The 17393-nt window shown below is 48.8% G+C and overlaps 1 protein-coding gene across 20 annotated transcripts in view; it reads left to right on the top strand.

Moving 5' to 3' along the window:
• CACNA1G (calcium voltage-gated channel subunit alpha1 G) overlaps nucleotides 1–17393 on the top strand; it is a 147340-nt gene that overhangs the window by 49560 nt on the left and 80387 nt on the right. For all 20 annotated transcript variants that reach the window (XR_005259364.1, XM_038157252.1, XM_038157248.1 and 17 more), the window contains exons 4-10: nucleotides 5669–5766; nucleotides 7757–7916; nucleotides 9691–9982; nucleotides 10489–10581; nucleotides 12180–12990; nucleotides 13078–13122; nucleotides 14472–14836. Coding sequence is in view for 19 of the 20 variants with exons in the window: in XM_038157252.1 (XP_038013180.1) it covers nucleotides 5669–5766; nucleotides 7757–7916; nucleotides 9691–9982; nucleotides 10489–10581; nucleotides 12180–12990; nucleotides 13078–13122; nucleotides 14472–14836 (1864 nt within the window). In the remaining variant the exon portion in view is untranslated. The remainder of the gene's footprint in view (nucleotides 1–5668; nucleotides 5767–7756; nucleotides 7917–9690; nucleotides 9983–10488; nucleotides 10582–12179; nucleotides 12991–13077; nucleotides 13123–14471; nucleotides 14837–17393) is intronic.

The following is a 17393-nucleotide window of genomic DNA, read 5'->3' as shown; positions in this document are numbered from 1 at the left end:
AGATTTTATGAGTCTATTCTATGATTCTAACCCCAAAACAACAAAAATCCCTAATGGTTTATTGTTTTCCTGTGAGAGAGCTGTACACCAGGGGATAATTTGGAGCTGTCAGAGCTCATGGGATTCCTCTTTGCCTTCCTGTGCCCACATTCTGCTCCCTACTGAGCAGGGCTGTGCATCATCCCCTGTTTGAGCTGTGTGGGTCTGTGGTTACTCCAGGCTCAGTCAGTTGTTTGGCCAAGACTGAGGAGCCCTGTTTGTGCTTTGCTCATTGTAATGGTAACAAGCCTCTTCAAAGATTTTGTAGGAAAGTTAAACACTTCTGGAATATTTTGCTTACGATTAAAGAGGAGCTGAGGCTGGAGGTGGTTGGCAGGCTGCTTAATTCAGGAACAGACACCACTTCTTTCTCTCTTTGCTTCCTGAACATTTCTAATGTTTGTTATGATATTTTTTCTCTCTCTGTGGAAGGCTGTATTAAACAGTGAGCTCCACTGAAGCCTTCATAAACAACCTTAAGGATTTCTTAAGAAAGACCTTAAGGTCTTTCTCCCTCCTGGTTTTGAGCATTGAATTTCAGGGATGAAATAGGCTGCAGGAAGCCCTGTTGAGCTCATAGGTGACAGGAGAGAAAGGTATGACACAGCCCCCACTCCATCCCTGCTCCATTTAAATCTGGATGGGGTCTGAAAAGCTCTTTAGCTCAGAATAGAAGGAGGGCTATGGTGTCAGACAGGCCTCTGCAGGGAGCTGTGATCCCATGGCTGCAGCAGCCAGAGCAAGATTCCTGCTGGGTGCTCTTGGTGAAGCTTCCAGCATGTTGCCTTTACCCCCAGCACCAGATTGCTCCACAGGCAAGCAGGGCTCCTCTGAAGGGCATTTTAGCTGTACAAGGCTGATCAAGGAGCTGTTTCAGCTCCCTGGTTCAGACACAGGGAAGAAAGAGCTGGTGTGGGGCTGCCCACAGGAGCCCCTGCTGCAGCCTCCCACTGCAAAGGCTGATTTTCCCCATATATTAGTCTCTTCATCCCTTAAAAACAAAACTCACAGGGAGGCAGGATGAATGCTGCTTTTTCATTCCCTCTGCCTCTGTTGAGCCGCCTGACCTGAGGAGCAGCACAAGAGGACGTGGCAGCAGTGCCCTCTGTGCTGCCTGGGCACCCCGAGCAAGCACCGGGGTGTAATTGCCCATGTAAGAGGCTGATTTGCACACACAATTACCCAATGTGCAGCCACTGCCCCAGCCCCTCTGGGCCACAGGGAAAGCTGCACCAAACCGTCTCCCAGGAGCCTGGCCCTCTCCTGGGCTTTCCAGGATGGCTATGAGTGTCCTGGAAACTGGGAGCCTCCTCCACAGCCTCACTGTGTCCTGACTAATCCCAAATTCGTTGCTTTGTGCTCTGAGCAGAAGTGCCAGAACATCAAGCCAATACTCGTCATCATGAACTTCCAGGACTTCAATATCTGGGGCTGAGCTGTGCAATTTAATGTTTTAAGTTACTTTTTGGTGGATAAAGGGTAGCCAAGACCTGGGCACAGATGAAATCCATTGGCTGTGGATGCTCCATGCTGCCTTCCCACAACCTTTGGAGCAAAGCATCCTGAACAAGCTGCATCCCTGACTCACAGAAACCTGCTGGGTAAAAGAAAGCCCTCAGCAGTCTCCCTTGCAGCTGAGCTGACTCAAATTCACCTGTGAAAAGCCTGGAGGTTTTTTTTTTTTAAGTTTTAGGACTTTTAAAAAGGTAATTTTTAGTTTCTTTCAGTTCTTCAGCTGAACTTGCTGCTGCTTCAAAAGCCTCATTAGTCAAGTGTCCTGGCTGGGACACATGGTGCAGGCAGATCCAGCAGGCTGCAGGGTTCATGCTCTCTGTGTGCTATTCTTTTTATTCTGTTCAGTTTGATTGAAATGAGTATTTTTAAAATTAAGCAACACCCACGAATGCAGTGCGCCTCGCAAGGCTCCAAACGCAGCCACTGAGTGAAAGCAGAGCACAGCCAAGCTGGTGAGAGCCGGGGGAAATTTCATTCCAGCTTTTTCAAGATATACCACCTAAATAATTTCCACTTGTCTTTTCCAGCACCAATGGCTTAATATCACCCACTGATGGCTGTGCTTTGTAGATAAAGGGTGTCTATATGCCCAGTTTTGGAAGCTTTTTAATGCTGAATAAATCTCAGTCTATCTCTCCCCAGCAGGGCAGGGCTCTGAGTGTGTAGGGGGTGGGCAGCTCTTGGGGGTGGCCATGCCTGCAGCCACTGATGCTTTGCCACTGGTTCCTTGTGTGACCTTGGTCACATCCCCTGGTTGTGCAGCACCCCCAGCACCCAGCTGTGAAAGGGGAGAGTTCAAGCTTTCCTTGGAAAGCCCTCAGCAGAAAATCTCTGTGTGACTCTGCTGTGTTTTCACAACATCTTCTACTTCCTGAGAAAAAATTGATCCTGGAGATGGGAGCAGAGTCAGAGCTGAGAGCAGGGTGCTTCAGAGATGCAATGCTGGCTCGGTGTGGGAAAGACTTCGCTGGAATTTCTGTGCTCTGGAAGGGACTCTCTGGGTAAGCAGAGCCCTTTGAACCCTTCCTGTGATGCCCTGAGCATCACTTTTGAAAGCCCTTTGCCTCACGGCTGTCTGGCATTGCATCCAGGCAATCCTTCCCAGTATGTGTGGTTTTACATGGGAGAAACCCCAGCATGATACAACTCACTGTCTCCAGGTGGAATAGGAATTAATTTCTCCTGCCTGGTCCATCTTGAGCCATCCTTGTTGCCTGTCAGCTGAGCTCTGGGAGTTTTCCTGCTTGGAGAAGCATTTGCCAAAGGTTTGCATCAGCTCCCTCTCTGCCTCCCACTAGCAGCCCGTTGTATGTCTGGCTTTGCAGATGCTCCACTTTTATTCTTAGAAAGTCCTAAATATTTCCGCTTTCCTTCTGAATAACTCCAGTGATCGGGGGTTGCTAATCACCCTGATGAGCTGTGAATCCATCCTATTTAATGCTGAGTTTCTCTCTGAGCCTTTAACTTGGCTGGGCACCAGGTTGGTGGCAGTGGTGCTGACAGGCATCGTGCCTTCCCCTCTGAGCAGAGATGACATTTGAATTGAAGCTTCATCAGGAGCCTTTTACACTGCAGATTTCCAATGCATAAATGCTATATATGCTGGTAAATGTACCTGTCACTTCACCAGATGGTGACAGCCTGACATTTGCTCTCCCTATCTTCCTTTGCCAGGGATGTGGATTGATTCTTCCCATGCTTCCCCTTGCCTTGGGAAGTGACCTTAGAGCTGGGGACTGGTGGTCGTCTCACTGGACTTGCTCTTTAGTGACTGAGCTTTACGGACATTCTTTTCTCTAATACTGAGTTCTCTCAAGGCACTTGAGCTGTTGGTTACCAGCAAGGTGTGGACCCTGTAGTCTGTGTCTGGAGCTGAGCTTGACAGTGCTACAACACCAGTTCTGGTAGCAGTGCCCAGCAGCATAGGCAGGAGACCACCTTCTTGCTCTTGGTCTTGGTGTTCAAGTGTTTGCTTAAGCCTCTGGGTTGTTGTTCAGTTTGTTCCTTTAAATTTGGCATTATAATTGTTCTTTAATAACTTAAACCAAAATGCATTTTACAGCACATCCTTTGCAGCTTACAAGCACTCACATCTCTGGAAGTGTGTCTGGAGCTGTCATTAATCAGAAAATGATTTGTCTTGGTGCATTTAACCACGTGCTGCTCTGAATTTTGCAGGCAGCCTCTGTTTAATAATGGATGAAAGAAAAGCTGTATGTTTGATATGGGCTTTTTACCTGAATATTGCCAACCACACAGAAATCTTTTTGAACAGCAAGTGAAACTTGACTGCAATGAAAGCCAGGGAAACCACTGCCCCTCTCCTTACCTTAGCCAAAGCTTGCCCAATGCAGGAAGTCCTGTGCACTGAGGAAGGGACTAGTTTTCTACTCCCAGGTCAGGTGGGATTTTGTAAATACACTGCATTCCTTTCTGGTTAGGGGCTGAGAACAAATTCGTAGTATCCATATGTGCATGTCCAACCTCCATCTCCTGGGACTGTCCCATTGCTGTGGGGATCAGTTAAGCAGAGAGGAACACGTTGAGGTTATTTTAAACTTAGATATGGTTTGATCATCATCAACATCATTCTCATTAGAGCCTATCTGATAAAGCCTCACTGCATTGAACATGGAGTTGTTTATAAGGGAGCTGGAAGGGGAGCCTTCTCAACACTGGGGCACCCCTCACCTGCTGGGGCCAGGAGGGAGGAGAGTGGGTTTGGCTGATCACAGCAAGAACAGAAGCTTCCAGTGTGCTGCAGCCAGGGTGAACCTAATACAGCACAGATGGATCCTGCGGGACTTCCAGCAGGGAGGAAAGGGACGACAGCACTGATGCCTTGGTGCAAGGACCAAAACCTCCTTCAGAAATGTGATGCCTAATCAGGTGAGATTAATTCAGACCAGGGCAAGCATGCAGGAAGATTGTGACTGAGAAGCAGAGAACCTGTCTGAGATGGGGCTGGAAGAACTTGATTTGTTTGACTTTGCAAAATCAAGGCTGAGAGAAGATGTACTTTGTCCTCCGTAAATACATGGGTGAGTAAACCCCAGGGACAAATAACAGCTAGAGAAGCTACTTTAAAGACAGTGCTGCTGTAAGAACAAATGGATATGAGCTTGTCCTGAATAAATTCAGGCTGGAAGTTAGGCTTCTAGCCATTAGAGTCAGAGGGAGGGAACCACCCAGCTTGTCTGGGGATGGAATTTTTGGAAGAGATTAATATGCTGTATATAGATTAATATGCCTATGGTAGTGGGAGCCTGACTGTCCAGGGACACTCAGGGCTGTATTTCTTACCATTGCCTAGCTCTGCCTCTTCAAGAATATTCTGGGCAGAGCTCTTGGATCTTTCCATGTCCAGAGAGCAAAGTCCTGGGGGTGTTGTGACTGATGACTCTGTTGTGCTTGAGCAAAGGTGCCATGAGAAGAATGAGAGGTGCTGGGGCACCCCAGGGACTTGCAGCCATCCAGGTGCATCCTTAGACTAACTCCTGTGAATGTTGCTCCTCTATGTCCTGAGCTGGGTAATAGCCCTGTCAGACAGTGGGAGCACTGGGAGGTTCCTAGGTCCATGTTGGCCCCATTTTTTATCTGCAAGTGTCACCAGTTTTGGTCCCACCTGTCAAGGGCATCTGCTGAGCAGAGACAGCAGAGCTCAGTGTCCTGTGCTGATCATCTCCTGTGTCCCACAGAGGGGTCTGCACCAGAAGATGTTCTTCCTTTCAGGAGTGTGGTGGTGCTAAGCACAACAAACTCAGATTCATTACAGTATCTGTAAAATTGATAAAAGCAGGGCTATGCCTGGAAATTTCCTCTCTGGAGTGTGCAGGGACTTTCAGAAGCTTCTGCCTGGACCTGTGCAAAAACAGTAACCAAAGTGTGGGGGGGAGAGAGAGAGAGAGAGAAAAGAAAGATCTGTGGCTGTGTGAGCTGGTGTATCACATGCCCCTTCATTGACTTTATCCTGACACGCAAACAAACTTTCCTGATGGGAGACATGCAGTAACAAGTCCCTCTGTGAGTGGTTGGCATTTAATGTTTGCTTTATAATGTTTGATAATCTAACATTTCTCCATGACACCCCTCCATGGTTTTGTGTCTTTCTCAGGATGCTGGAGTATTCCTTGGACCTGCAGAATGTCAGCTTCTCAGCCGTCCGTACCGTTCGAGTCCTGCGGCCACTCAGGGCCATTAACAGGGTCCCCAGTAAGTCAGATTTTATTCCTCACTGTTGGGGCCAGCTGTCTGGATCCATGCCCCAAAGATGGGAGGGCAAACCCAGATGCTTTGATCTTACATCACAGATCAAACATTTGCCCAAGCCTTACAGTGCTGGGTCCTACCACCACTGTCTGGATTCCTTTTGACACCTGTGGTATCAGAGATGAGTCAATAAGTTATCCAGGACTGTCTTCAGACACCTTCCTTTCTCATCTGGAGAGAGTCTGAGGAGGCTGCTTAATGGCTGCAGGTGATAGGGATTGACTGAGCCAACAGCCTTTGCCAGGCAGTATGGGCAGTGGGGTCTGAGCCATGCTGGTCCCACCCTCCCTGGGATACTCCATCCTTCCCTGGAGAAACTGGGATGAGGAAGTCTTGTTGCGCCTGAAGATAGCCCCCTGGGAGGTGCTGAAGACCCCAGAGCTGGTCCTTACAGCCCAAACCCCCAGCATCTCCAAAGCAGACCTGGGTGGGATGGGCAGTGACTCTTCAGTCCTGGTGTATCAAGTCATGGACAAAGGCTCAGCCTTGCTTTAAGCAGCAGTGGGTGGCATTGCCTGCTGCTGCATGGCAGCCCAGCCCACATGGCACTGACCATCACATACCCTCCCACTGCCCCGTGCTGGGCAAATCCCAGTGCTCCATGAGAGACACTGAGCACGGTCCCTCTCAGATGCTGTATGGATCAGGTATGGTAAATATAAGTACAACTGCACCAGAAGCATCCTTTTCCTGGTCCAACAATCCTGTTCATCAAATCCAGTACTGTTTTGGCCAAATTAAATCCAAGTCTGCACTCCCCTGTCTGAACTGGCCCAATGCATTGATGAGAACTAATCAGCTTCAGTTCTCTATGCTGATGCTGGAAGTGCCTGGGATCTATTTATTTATTTATTTTCCTGCTCCTGACTCTTGAACTTAATCTGGCTGTGCTGCTGATGTTTCAATCATTACAGAAGCAGAATCCTGTTTGCAGTGGTTTTTGGGTTTTTTTTTGTTTTTTGGTTTTTTTATCCCCACTGCTGTACTAGTGGACAGCTGAATTTATCCACCAATGTCTAACTGGGGATGTAATTCACTTAATGTGTTTTGAAATCCTGGGTAATTTATCTTGTCTTCTCTGCAATGTAGTTACAGTGGAATGGAAATGCAAGGTAGGAAAAATAAAAAATAAGCTTTGTTTGATGATCAATGCAATAACCACAGAAAGTAATTTTAGTTAATTAGGAGTTGATGCAAGATGGCTGTTCCCAGTAAAGGAGTAGAAGAAAATCCCTGAGAGAGGAGGTGACAGCATCAGGATAAGAGGAAAAGGTCCTCCTGAAGTATCAAAGTAAAGGGTGCAACAGTAAAGCTTTCTTTAGATAAAAGCCAATATAAGCAAGTGAGACAGTGCAGAACATGGGGAAAGAGGTGAGAGATGAGCAGAATATTACACAGATGTCACATGAAATAAATTTTTTGTGTGTAAATGTCAAGTTGAAGTCATCATCAATTTGTCCTTGTTACAGAACTGGCTGTTCCTGAACTTGTGACAATTAACTGCCAGCGAGAGTCCTGTATTTTAAGGAAGAGAGGGCATTTAGGGTAGATGAGGGGAAATAGGGAGGGAAGGGAATTTTGAAATATACTGAGTGGAGAAGGAAATACAATTGAGCAAAAGAGAACATCAGAATTTAATCTGAGGGAAGAAAGGAAATATAATTGCTAGAAAACTTCAGAGAAGAGGACTTGAGGAGCAGGAAAGGTAGGTCCAGGAGCAAGGCGTGAATGAAAGGGGTTGTTCCAGAAGCTTTGGGGGAAAGCTAAAGGGGATGAGAAGCTGCGACTGTTCACAAGCCACATGTAGGTGATGATGATAGGAGGAAAATAGTAGAAGGAAATACAGGTGTAAAAGTATCAGTGGAAAGGAAAAGGTCAGGAGGACATAGCAGGAGCAAGAAAATTCAATGTAAACTTTTCCCCTTTGCCTCAGGTATGCGCATCCTGGTGACACTGCTTTTGGACACGCTGCCCATGTTGGGGAATGTCCTACTCCTCTGCTTCTTCGTCTTCTTCATCTTTGGCATTGTGGGAGTCCAGTTGTGGGCAGGTTTGCTCAGGAACCGCTGCTTCCTCCCTGAGAACTTCAGCATGTGAGTCTGTGTGGGCAGCACCAGTGTCTCCCCAGCTTGAGAGAGGCTGTCCCTCCAGGATCTCCTCTGTAAAAGAGCCCTTCCCTTCTGTAAATGCTCCCTGCTCCTAAATGCCACCATCACTCCTGCTTGGGCACATACAGAGGGTACAGAGCGAGCTGTGACAATTTGCCATTTGCATTTGCAGGCTGTCCTTAACTCTCAGCTGGCAATTGGGAACCTCTCTGATTGCTGAAAGCCTCCAAAAAAACCCTCTGAGAATGGGAGTTCAGGCTTTCTAAATTCAGCATATCATTAATGTGTGACCTTTTCTGTGTGGAGATGCCCAGGTCTGAATCCCCTCCAGCAGCTGGTGATGTTTATTGCCACAACTTTTGTAGTCCCACCTAAACCCCAGGGAAAGCTAATGGAACTACTGTGCATTTTTGATGCTAGATAATTTTCAGCCTCAGAGCAAGAGATAGTCCCTATCCCAAAGTCTTAATTTTTACAGATCCCTGAATTTTAAGGCTAAAAGAATTGTTGTGATCAGTGTGCTGGCCTGATGTAGCACTGTTTGGACAGTAGTTAAAATACCTGGTAGCTGACAGCCTCTTTTAGGGTTTCCATGCCTGTTCTACCTACCTGCTTTTTTCCACCACCTCCATCCCATCAAATGCTTGGAGAAAGGCAGGTGACTGCAAACCCTTGATGTCTCTGCCAAGTTCTGCCATGCTGGTCACCTTTCAGAGGATTGCTGACTCCCCAGGGATCTGGCTGGATTCACACCTGGATGGAGGAATCCTACAAGCCCAAAGCCTCTTTTCTGTACACAGCAGGACCATGTTGCTGCTGCTGTTGTGGACAAGCTGGCACGAGGCACCTTCCAACCTCTCCCACCCACCTCTTCCCTCTTGCAGATCATGCCCTCAAAGGATGGCTGGAAGTGGCATTACCAGGACATGTCCCTGCTAAGTAAATGTCAGCAGAGCAGGGGGACAGCCTCACCACTGAGTAAAATCCAATAGAGCCACAGGTTTGGGTGCTGTTTAATTGAGCTAGAATTCCAGGGCTTTAGATGGGCTTTGAAGGGTATTACAGGCAATTCTGCAGGAATTAACCAGGCTGAACTAGGCTTAAAAATATTTGTGCAAGCTTTAGTGGGAGTCCTGGCAGCATTAAGGAGATAGTGTGTGCAGAGCGAGGAGCCAGTTTCTGACTGGTCATGGGCTGTTTCATCTCCCTGAAGAGTATTTTTGCTTGGTTTGCTGTGGTAAGGCGACCCTCAGAGGGAATTCAGACCTTACCTGTGGGCTGAACTGACACGGTGAAATGCAGATAAAGTCCCTGTCTCTGATTTTTAGGAATCTTGGGAGGTCCTTGTACATAGTCTCCCTAAACGATTCTCAGCATCTCCAGAAGAACAGGACATACAGGAGCTTAAACTGACTGATTTCCATCTTACTGCAGCAAATATATTTCAGAGAAGCCCTGTCATGCTGAATCCTTCTCTTAGTCTCCTGAAGTCAAAGCCAGAGTGCTTCCAGAGGAAGTAACTTTTAATAATGCCATCAAAGGGATTGCCAAGGGGCTGAGTGCACTGCCTCAGTTTCTCAAAACCCAGTTAAGGACATCATATCACCCTGTGGAGCTGCAGTCCAAGGGGATTCCTTCTTTAAAAAATAGCTTTAAGATCCAGAAAAGCAGATGTCAGACTTCTATGCTGTTACAGCTGTCTCTTTGCCAGATTGCTTGCAATCAGTGTGCAAACCCCAGCTTGTCTGGACTCTTTCAGCCCCTACACAGTGGATTTGGAACGGTACTACCAGACAGAGAACGAAGATGAAAATCCCTTCATCTGCTCCCAGCCCCGGGAGAATGGGATGCGCTACTGTCGGAGTATCCCAACGCGGAGGGAAGAGGGTCTGGAGTGCACTCTGGATTATTATTCCTACAATGACACCACCAACACATCTTGTGTGAACTGGAACCAGTACTACACCAACTGCTCTGCTGGGGAGCACAACCCCTTCAAGGGAGCCATCAACTTTGATAACATTGGCTACGCCTGGATTGCGATATTTCAGGTGAGCCCTGTCTGCCAGTTGTCACAAGGTGGGCAAACAGCAGGTCCTGCCCCCAAAATGTTCCCAGGGGCTGTGTAATTGCACTCCTGGGGGCTGTTTTGTACTAGTGAGCACCTACATAGTAGTGCACAGGTGCTCAAAGCATTAGGGATACAATATGACGCCTGTTTTGAGAATGTCTCCACCTCACATGCATGAACAAACCCCTGTGGGTGTGCAGTCTGATGATGTTGGTGTGGGGCAGTGCCTAGAGACTGCTCTTCTTTCTGCAAAATGCACTAGTGGCCCTAAGTCCAGATGGAAAGGGGCTAGATTCAGCCTGGGCAGCTGGTAACAAGGCTGTTGGCATTGGGAGGAGCAGGAGTTGGTTGGTTCCTCAGCATCTTGTACTGCACCAAGACCTACTATGAGGTGTCAGATATGACTTCAGCCAGAAGAAACATTGCCTGTGCGCTTTGTTATAACTGAGCCTTCAGGAGTTTGTTTTCCCTTCCTATCTCCACCAGGTCATCACCCTGGAAGGCTGGGTGGACATCATGTACTTTGTCATGGATGCACACTCCTTCTACAACTTCATCTACTTCATCCTCCTGATCATTGTGAGTGCCCTTAGGGGAGCAGGGGGGGTCCTCCTGGCATTTGAGAGCAGAGTGGAGTCACCCAGAGGAACAGGGCAGGGGATACAGTGAATATAAAAGCTGAAGTAGCAATCAGCCTGCTGGGAGAAACGCAGCTTCCCTATGGAATTGTGCTGCAGTTGCATTTAGCTGCAAACATGAGGAAGGAAAGAGATGTGCTCAAGCGGTGGTAGATATACTTCTGTTGTTGCTGCTGCTTCTACTACTTCTCTCCTTGTGCTCCAAGCTTCTCTCTCTTGTTTACCACCTTGAATTTAAGTTTTAAAGTAGGCAAATTTCACCTGGCCAGTTTTTGAGTGCCAGAAAGGGAAGAGGCTGCCCAAAAATTCCCCCACATTGCAGAACCCATCTTCCTGGGTCCTTGGTGCTATGGGAACGTTATGGGAAAACAGTCCCGAACTTCAGAGAACACGTTAAGAAAGGAAGGAAGAGACTACTGCCCACAGCCCACCCACACTTGACAACATCATCTGAGACCACCCACAAAGGAGCCAACAAAGAGTTTCTGTGGGGTGGGCTCCATGATGGGCTTCATCTATGCAAGCAGAATTGTCTACAGTGACTGGCTGAGCTCGTTGTCTAGACTCCCTTTATCGTCAAGGGAGAAAAATAGGTGCTTTAAGGGGGTGATTCATCTCCTCTAAAGGTAGACATCCAAAATAAATTAGATGCATTGCAGACTTGATGTGCCTATTTCTCTCTTGACTCTAAAGGATCATTAGGTGCCTCACTCAGATGTAGCTAAGTGAGATGAGTTCTTGTCATGCTACACAATTGGTCTAAGTCCAGAAAAATAGCTGCACATTATCAGTTAGGTCACTGTGGGGATTTCTGCTCCTCATCAAACCAGGACTCAAACCCTGACGAGAAAGTAGACAGTTGTTTAGTCCATGATGCTGGTTTTTTTCCTGTTAGCTTCCCCAAGAGAGAAACAAACCCTTGCTCTCAGCCTCCCCAAGAGGACGAAGAGGAAGAGCAAGCAGTACTTTTCCAGATGCCATGCAAGTAACATTAGCAGTTTGTGATAGCCCATTAGCATATCAGTAATTCCCTGTGACCCAGGCTGGGCTCTGCAGAAGGCAGAACCTCATGAAACCCTTGTTGGAAAGCAAATCTCCAAGCTGTGGGTATAGGCAGCTGATGCCCTTGCGTAACAGTCACCCGCAAATCCCATTAGCAGAGGAAAGGGATCTGCTCGCAAGCTGCCCACACACTGGCAGAAAAACTCTCCTATCAGGAAGGCGCAGTGCATTCATCATAATGTCACTAATTGTGATAATTACAACTGCTGTCTGTGGGGAGAGAAAAACATCATCTTAAAAGACCAAGAGATTTTTGTCAAAATAATCTTCTCTCGTCTTTGATCTCTGATGTCCTCCATGGAGGGCTGGCGTGGGAGTCCCTGGGGCGGGAGCTTGAGGGGGTGAGTCAGCCCAGCCAGTGATCCCTGCTGGGTGACACAGGGGGCAGGGTTGGCTGGGGGTTGCCACTCTTTGTCCCCAGCAAATCTGTAGGGTGCCACGGTCACACTGAGGTGCCTGATGTGCCCTGTCCCTTAGGTGGGCTCCTTCTTCATGATCAACCTGTGCCTGGTGGTGATAGCGACGCAGTTCTCTGAGACGAAGCAGCGTGAGAGCCAGCTGATGAAGGAGCAGCGCGTGCGCTACCTGTCCAACGCCAGCACCCTTGCCAGTTTCTCAGAGCCAGGAAGCTGCTATGATGAGCTCCTCAAGTACCTGGTTTACATTGCCCGGAAAGGCAGCAAGCAGCTGGTGAAGGCCTACAGGGCAGCAGGCATGAGGATGGGCTTCCTCAGCAGCCCCACGAGCAAGGCAAGGGCCGAGCGGCATGCCAGGAAGCGCCAGAGCAGGAAGAGATCCTCTGTGCACCACCTCATCCACCACCACCATCACCACCACCACCACTACCACCTAGGCAATGGGAACCTGCGAGCACCCCGTGCCAGCCCGGAGATCAGCGATGTGGAGACTGGCTCACTCCACAATGGGACCAACCAGCTGATGCTCCCTCCCTCAGCACCCAATTCCCTGGGGGCCCCCAGTGCCTCTCCCAGCAACACGGAGTCTGTGCACAGCATCTACCATGCTGACTGTCACTTTGAGCCAGTGCACTGCCGGTCATCCCTGACACAGCCAAGCCTCAGCTTGCCAAGCCCAGAAGGGATCCCCAAAAACATAGTGGGCAGCAAGGTGTACCCCACAGTGCACTCCAGCACCTCCCATGAGATGCTGAAAGAGAGGAACCTGGGGGAGGCGGCCGTGGGTGCTGGGAGCAGCACCCTGACGAGCCTCAACATCCCGCCCGGCCCATACAGCACCATGCACAAGCTGTTAGAGACACCGAGCACAGGTGAGCTGGGGCTGGATCTTCATCTGGGGCTGCTTTCCAGAAATACAATTTTTGTCCTAATTTTTTTCTCTCTCTGAATTTTTGCAGGGTTCTTCTCAGTCCATGTTACAGAGAAAGGCGATGGCTTTCCAGGTGAGATGAATAGGAATCTAATGTCTCTTATAGCCAAATTTAGGAGGGAGGTTTCAACCTCCCAGACTTCATATCTACAATAATCCAAGGCATATGAGGGCTTTCAGTTAATCCATTTTCTTTGCAATACCCATCTTATAGATTAGAAGAAGAGTACAAGAGAGACTTTGACAAGGACATGTAATGACAGGAAGGAGGGAATGGCTTTAAACTTTGCAGAGGATGGGTCTAGATTAAATATTAGGACAAAATTTCATTATTTCTCTCCACTCCTGAACCATTTACAGGGAGCACTTCCCAAATCCTGTACTCCCAAAATAAGCTAGAGCTTGCAGATGGACACCTTCCAGATCTGGGTCCGATCACACGCCTGAGTACTGTGTAGCTCTGCTCCCGTGGGACACAAGGCTCATGGAGATTGAGTGTCTGCTTTGTGTGAGTGCTCAAGGACAATCACAGATGCCGAATATTAAAAATCTGTGATTTGCTCAGGAAGCCTGTAAGAGTCAGACACTGAATGCATCTTTCTTGGATCAGGGATTTCATATCTTCACTTCAAGAAAGTGAAGATATTTTTCCTTTCCCCTCCACATCCTGAAGTTTGGGAGTTCAGGCCAGTTTAGTCCAAACACTCTAAGCCTTCAAGAAGTGTTTCTGCCAAGATTTCCCAGGTAGTCAGTGCCTTTTCCACCCCACTGCAATGGCATTGACCTTTACAGCTGTGCAGGGAAGAGACCAAATCCTGCCTCCAGCCCAGCACTGCCCAGAGACTGAACACACAGAACTGGGCTCTGAGTTGGTTTAACACAGGGTTTGCACTCTCACTGCTGAATGCTGCCATGCAGGAGTCAGGTGCATGCATTGCCTTTCTCCTTGCAGCCAGCTGGTGGGAATTTTGGGGAATATCCCGCTGGAATTTCACCCAGGATACACCTGGCAGCTGCCACCGAGGCCAATGTGTGGAGAGGGAAGCTAGTGGTTTTGGAGCATCAGCAGAGGGAACAGGAAAGAAGGCTGCTAACAGTCCTCCCGATAATTAGTAGGGAGCCTGCCAGGGCTGAGGGAATCGATTGCTTCCTCCTTCCTGTAATGGCTAGAGATGTAATGAGGTGTGCTCAGGGTCCACAGCTGTGGTGGTATCTATCTGGGGGCAGCAAAGAGAGTTTCATAAACAGAGAGAAGACATTTGGGGAGCCCAGGTTTTAACCCAGCAGAAGCCCTTTTTCCATCAGGAAATGCCTGTCATGTCAGAGGCAAAGGCTTGGTGCTAACAGGGAGTGGGGGTTGCCTCCTGCAGCCCCCAGCCCCAGCTGACAAGCTGCCCTTTCCCTGCTCTGCTGTCATTTCAGGTCCCTGCCAAAGCTCTTGCAAGATCTCCAGCCCCTGTACCAAGCTGGATGGTGGCTCCTGCACCCCCGAGAGCTGTCCTTACTGCCTTACAGCACTGGCAAGCGAGGCTGAGCTGTCGGACAATGAGACAGCTGATTCAGACAGTGAGGGGGTCTATGAGTTCACACAGGATGCCCACTACAGTGACCAGCGGGACCCACAAAGGGGCAGAGCCCGGGCCAGGAGAGCCCATCTGGTGCTGGCCTTCTGGCACGTGGTGTGTGAGACTTTCCAGAAGATCGTGGACAGCAAATATTTTGGCCGTGGGATCATGGTGGCCATTCTCATTAATACACTCAGCATGGGGATCGAGTACCATGAGCAGGTGAGTGCTGTCCTGGCAGCTCCTGGTGCAGAGGGGTTGCAGGTGGAGTTATGAGTCTGAATTCAGCTGTTGGTGGGATGGTTTGGGGTGAGAGGCATTAAAATGCTCTGGGAAGGGTCCCAGAATGGAATAAGGCAGGCTTTTTCCTCTGAGCCTGCTTCCAGGTTGCAGCAATCACCTTGACTGGTACCTGGCTATGTGAGCTCCTGCATCCTAGCCCTACCAGGGATGGTCAGCACCATGCTGAGACCACTGTCCCGTGGGCAACACCAGGTGGTGCTGGGGTCTGTGGTGAGGGAACCAGGGAGATAAGGCAGTCCTTTGTCACCAGGTCACTGTAAGCCTGGCAGTGCTTGAGGTGCTGCCAGCAGCTGTGGGCTCTGGGGTCAGTGCAGCTGCAGACAGGGAACTCTATTGAATTTGCACTCCTTGGAGAGGAGGTAAAAAATGGTTTTGCCTCCTCAGTGAACGCTCCAGCAGCAGCATGATGAGTCCAAAATAGACTCGTCACTGGCTATTCCTTTGCTCAATTATCTGAGTCCTTGCAGGCTCAATTATCAAGTCCTTGCAGGCCTGTGCTCCAGCCTCTCACCGCTTGTCACCTAGCAGAGCTTTCCCCTCTATGTGGTCATTAAGAAAAGGAGTTGCTGTGTTCCTCTTGAAACATCTCCATTATGTTCCATGACAAGAACTCTGCTTTCAGAGGCTTTGCATGCTGTGGCCTCATATGAGTTTTGTGGCTGCTGCTGGGGCCCGCCTAGCATGGTGTGTGCCCTTGATCCTGTCTCAAGCATGTCTCTTGGGGCTGCAGGTGCATGCTCCCTTTGGGGTGAAGAGTTTATTAGTGGGGATGCGAGGATGCTACAAAACCTTGTTATAAACCCCTCCCATTCTTGAGAGCTCCCAGCATGTTGTTTCTCCTGGGATGTCAGAGCTCTGTGATCCCAGAAAAACACAGCCACCCCTCTGCCAGCACCAGTCTTGGCTGAGAAGCTCGTTGCATCTCAAGTCATGACTCCCCTTTTCTCCCTTCCTGGCATGTTTCATGTTTGCTGAGTTGCGCGCAGAGGTGTTTCTCCCCCAGCTCCCGGTGGAAGCAGTGGGGGCTGTGGATCAACTCCCAATTCCCCTGTCATCCTGTGGCATTAATGCCTCAGTGACCGAGTGCCAGGGAGACGTGGCTGTGCTCAATGTGTCCCTTCCAGCCAGCACCTTCCCCCTGATGCCCTGATGCAGTCTAGCTGGCTAGGTCTTGTTTTCAGTACACAATAAATAGTGGTGCACTCCAAAGTCCTGCTGGTTTCACCTTCATTTGCTGCCCTTGGTGGGAGCTCTGCAGGGAAACTTGAGTGATTCTACCTTTATTTAATAATCTTGGGAAGATTATCCCAAAGAAGCTGGGAGGAGGTGGTTCACAAAAACCACTAAACACTTTTATTCCTCCCTTGGCTGAAGGGTGAAAGCAGATCCCCAGTGTCTTTGCTGTGATTGCCCAAGGGGCAGATTGTCAAAGCTTGTTGCTCTTTACCAGGAGCATTTTTGGGAGATGCTGGTGTGGGCTCCCATCCGGGGAGGACCACCCCACTGGGGATGGGTGGCTGAGTAAGCTCCCATCGTCAAACACCCTAAGTGCAGCACAATTCCTTAATTCTTTGCCTTGGGAAAAGTGGGGCAGGAGGTTTCTGGTTTCTGCCCTGGCCAGTGGTGAGTCTCAGCAAACATCTGGATGACAAGAGGCAGATTTTTGCCTGGTTTTCAGGGAACAAGGGTGAAGGGAGCTGATAAGTGGTGGGGGGGGACTCCAGACACTGTGAGTGGTTGCTTTCTTTAATGGTATTTTGAAGCTACTACTGTTCCAGATTCCTTTCTCCCAGGCATTTGGAGGGAATAGCAGAGCTTGTTTTTATTAGTTCATCTTCTCGAAGTGGCAGCAGAGAGCAGAAAGGTGCTTCTTTGTAACCTCATAAGGTTTAGAGTTGGCAATTTCATAATCTGACAGTTATGAGAGCAGGAGTTAGAGGGGCAAAATGCTGGACAAGGCCTTCCTGCAGAGATTTTAACACTGAAACATGTTTTTTTTTTTCTTTTAGAAGAGCCTTTCCTAAAAGTGTGAGTGATCAACCACGTCAAATTTATCTTTACTCACTGAAGTTTGCAAAGATGTGAGGGCGCTTGAAGAGTACTTGACTCCATGACTTTCTATATTAAGCTCTCTGCTTATTTAGACAGTATTTACCTCTTGGGCTTTCCACATGCTGCCCTGGGCACACTGGGCTATATTAGGGTAAATATTTTAAGGGCCTATTTTAAGGTGTCACATCAAAATATTGTGTTGTTTAGCAGCTCCTTGGCAGAGGGGCTGCTCCTCTCTGAGAGGAGGGACAGGTTGGAGGTTACTCAAGAAGGAAGAGGCTTCTGCCCACCCATCTGCCCCCAGCAAAGCTGGGTGGGATTCAGCAGCTCTGGGACCACCAGACCATCCTGGACTTCAAGACAGAAGCTGGTGAGCTGAGCTCCTTGTAACAGCCAGGGAGAAAAGTTTGCTCCTCTGGAGATT

Source organism: Motacilla alba, chromosome 18 (assembly GCF_015832195.1).
Source record: "Motacilla alba alba isolate MOTALB_02 chromosome 18, Motacilla_alba_V1.0_pri, whole genome shotgun sequence".
In the NCBI taxonomy this organism is placed as follows: Eukaryota; Metazoa; Chordata; class Aves; order Passeriformes; family Motacillidae; genus Motacilla; species Motacilla alba.
Note: the sequence above shows the minus strand (reverse complement) of the source record. Positions and strands in the feature narration are given on the sequence as shown.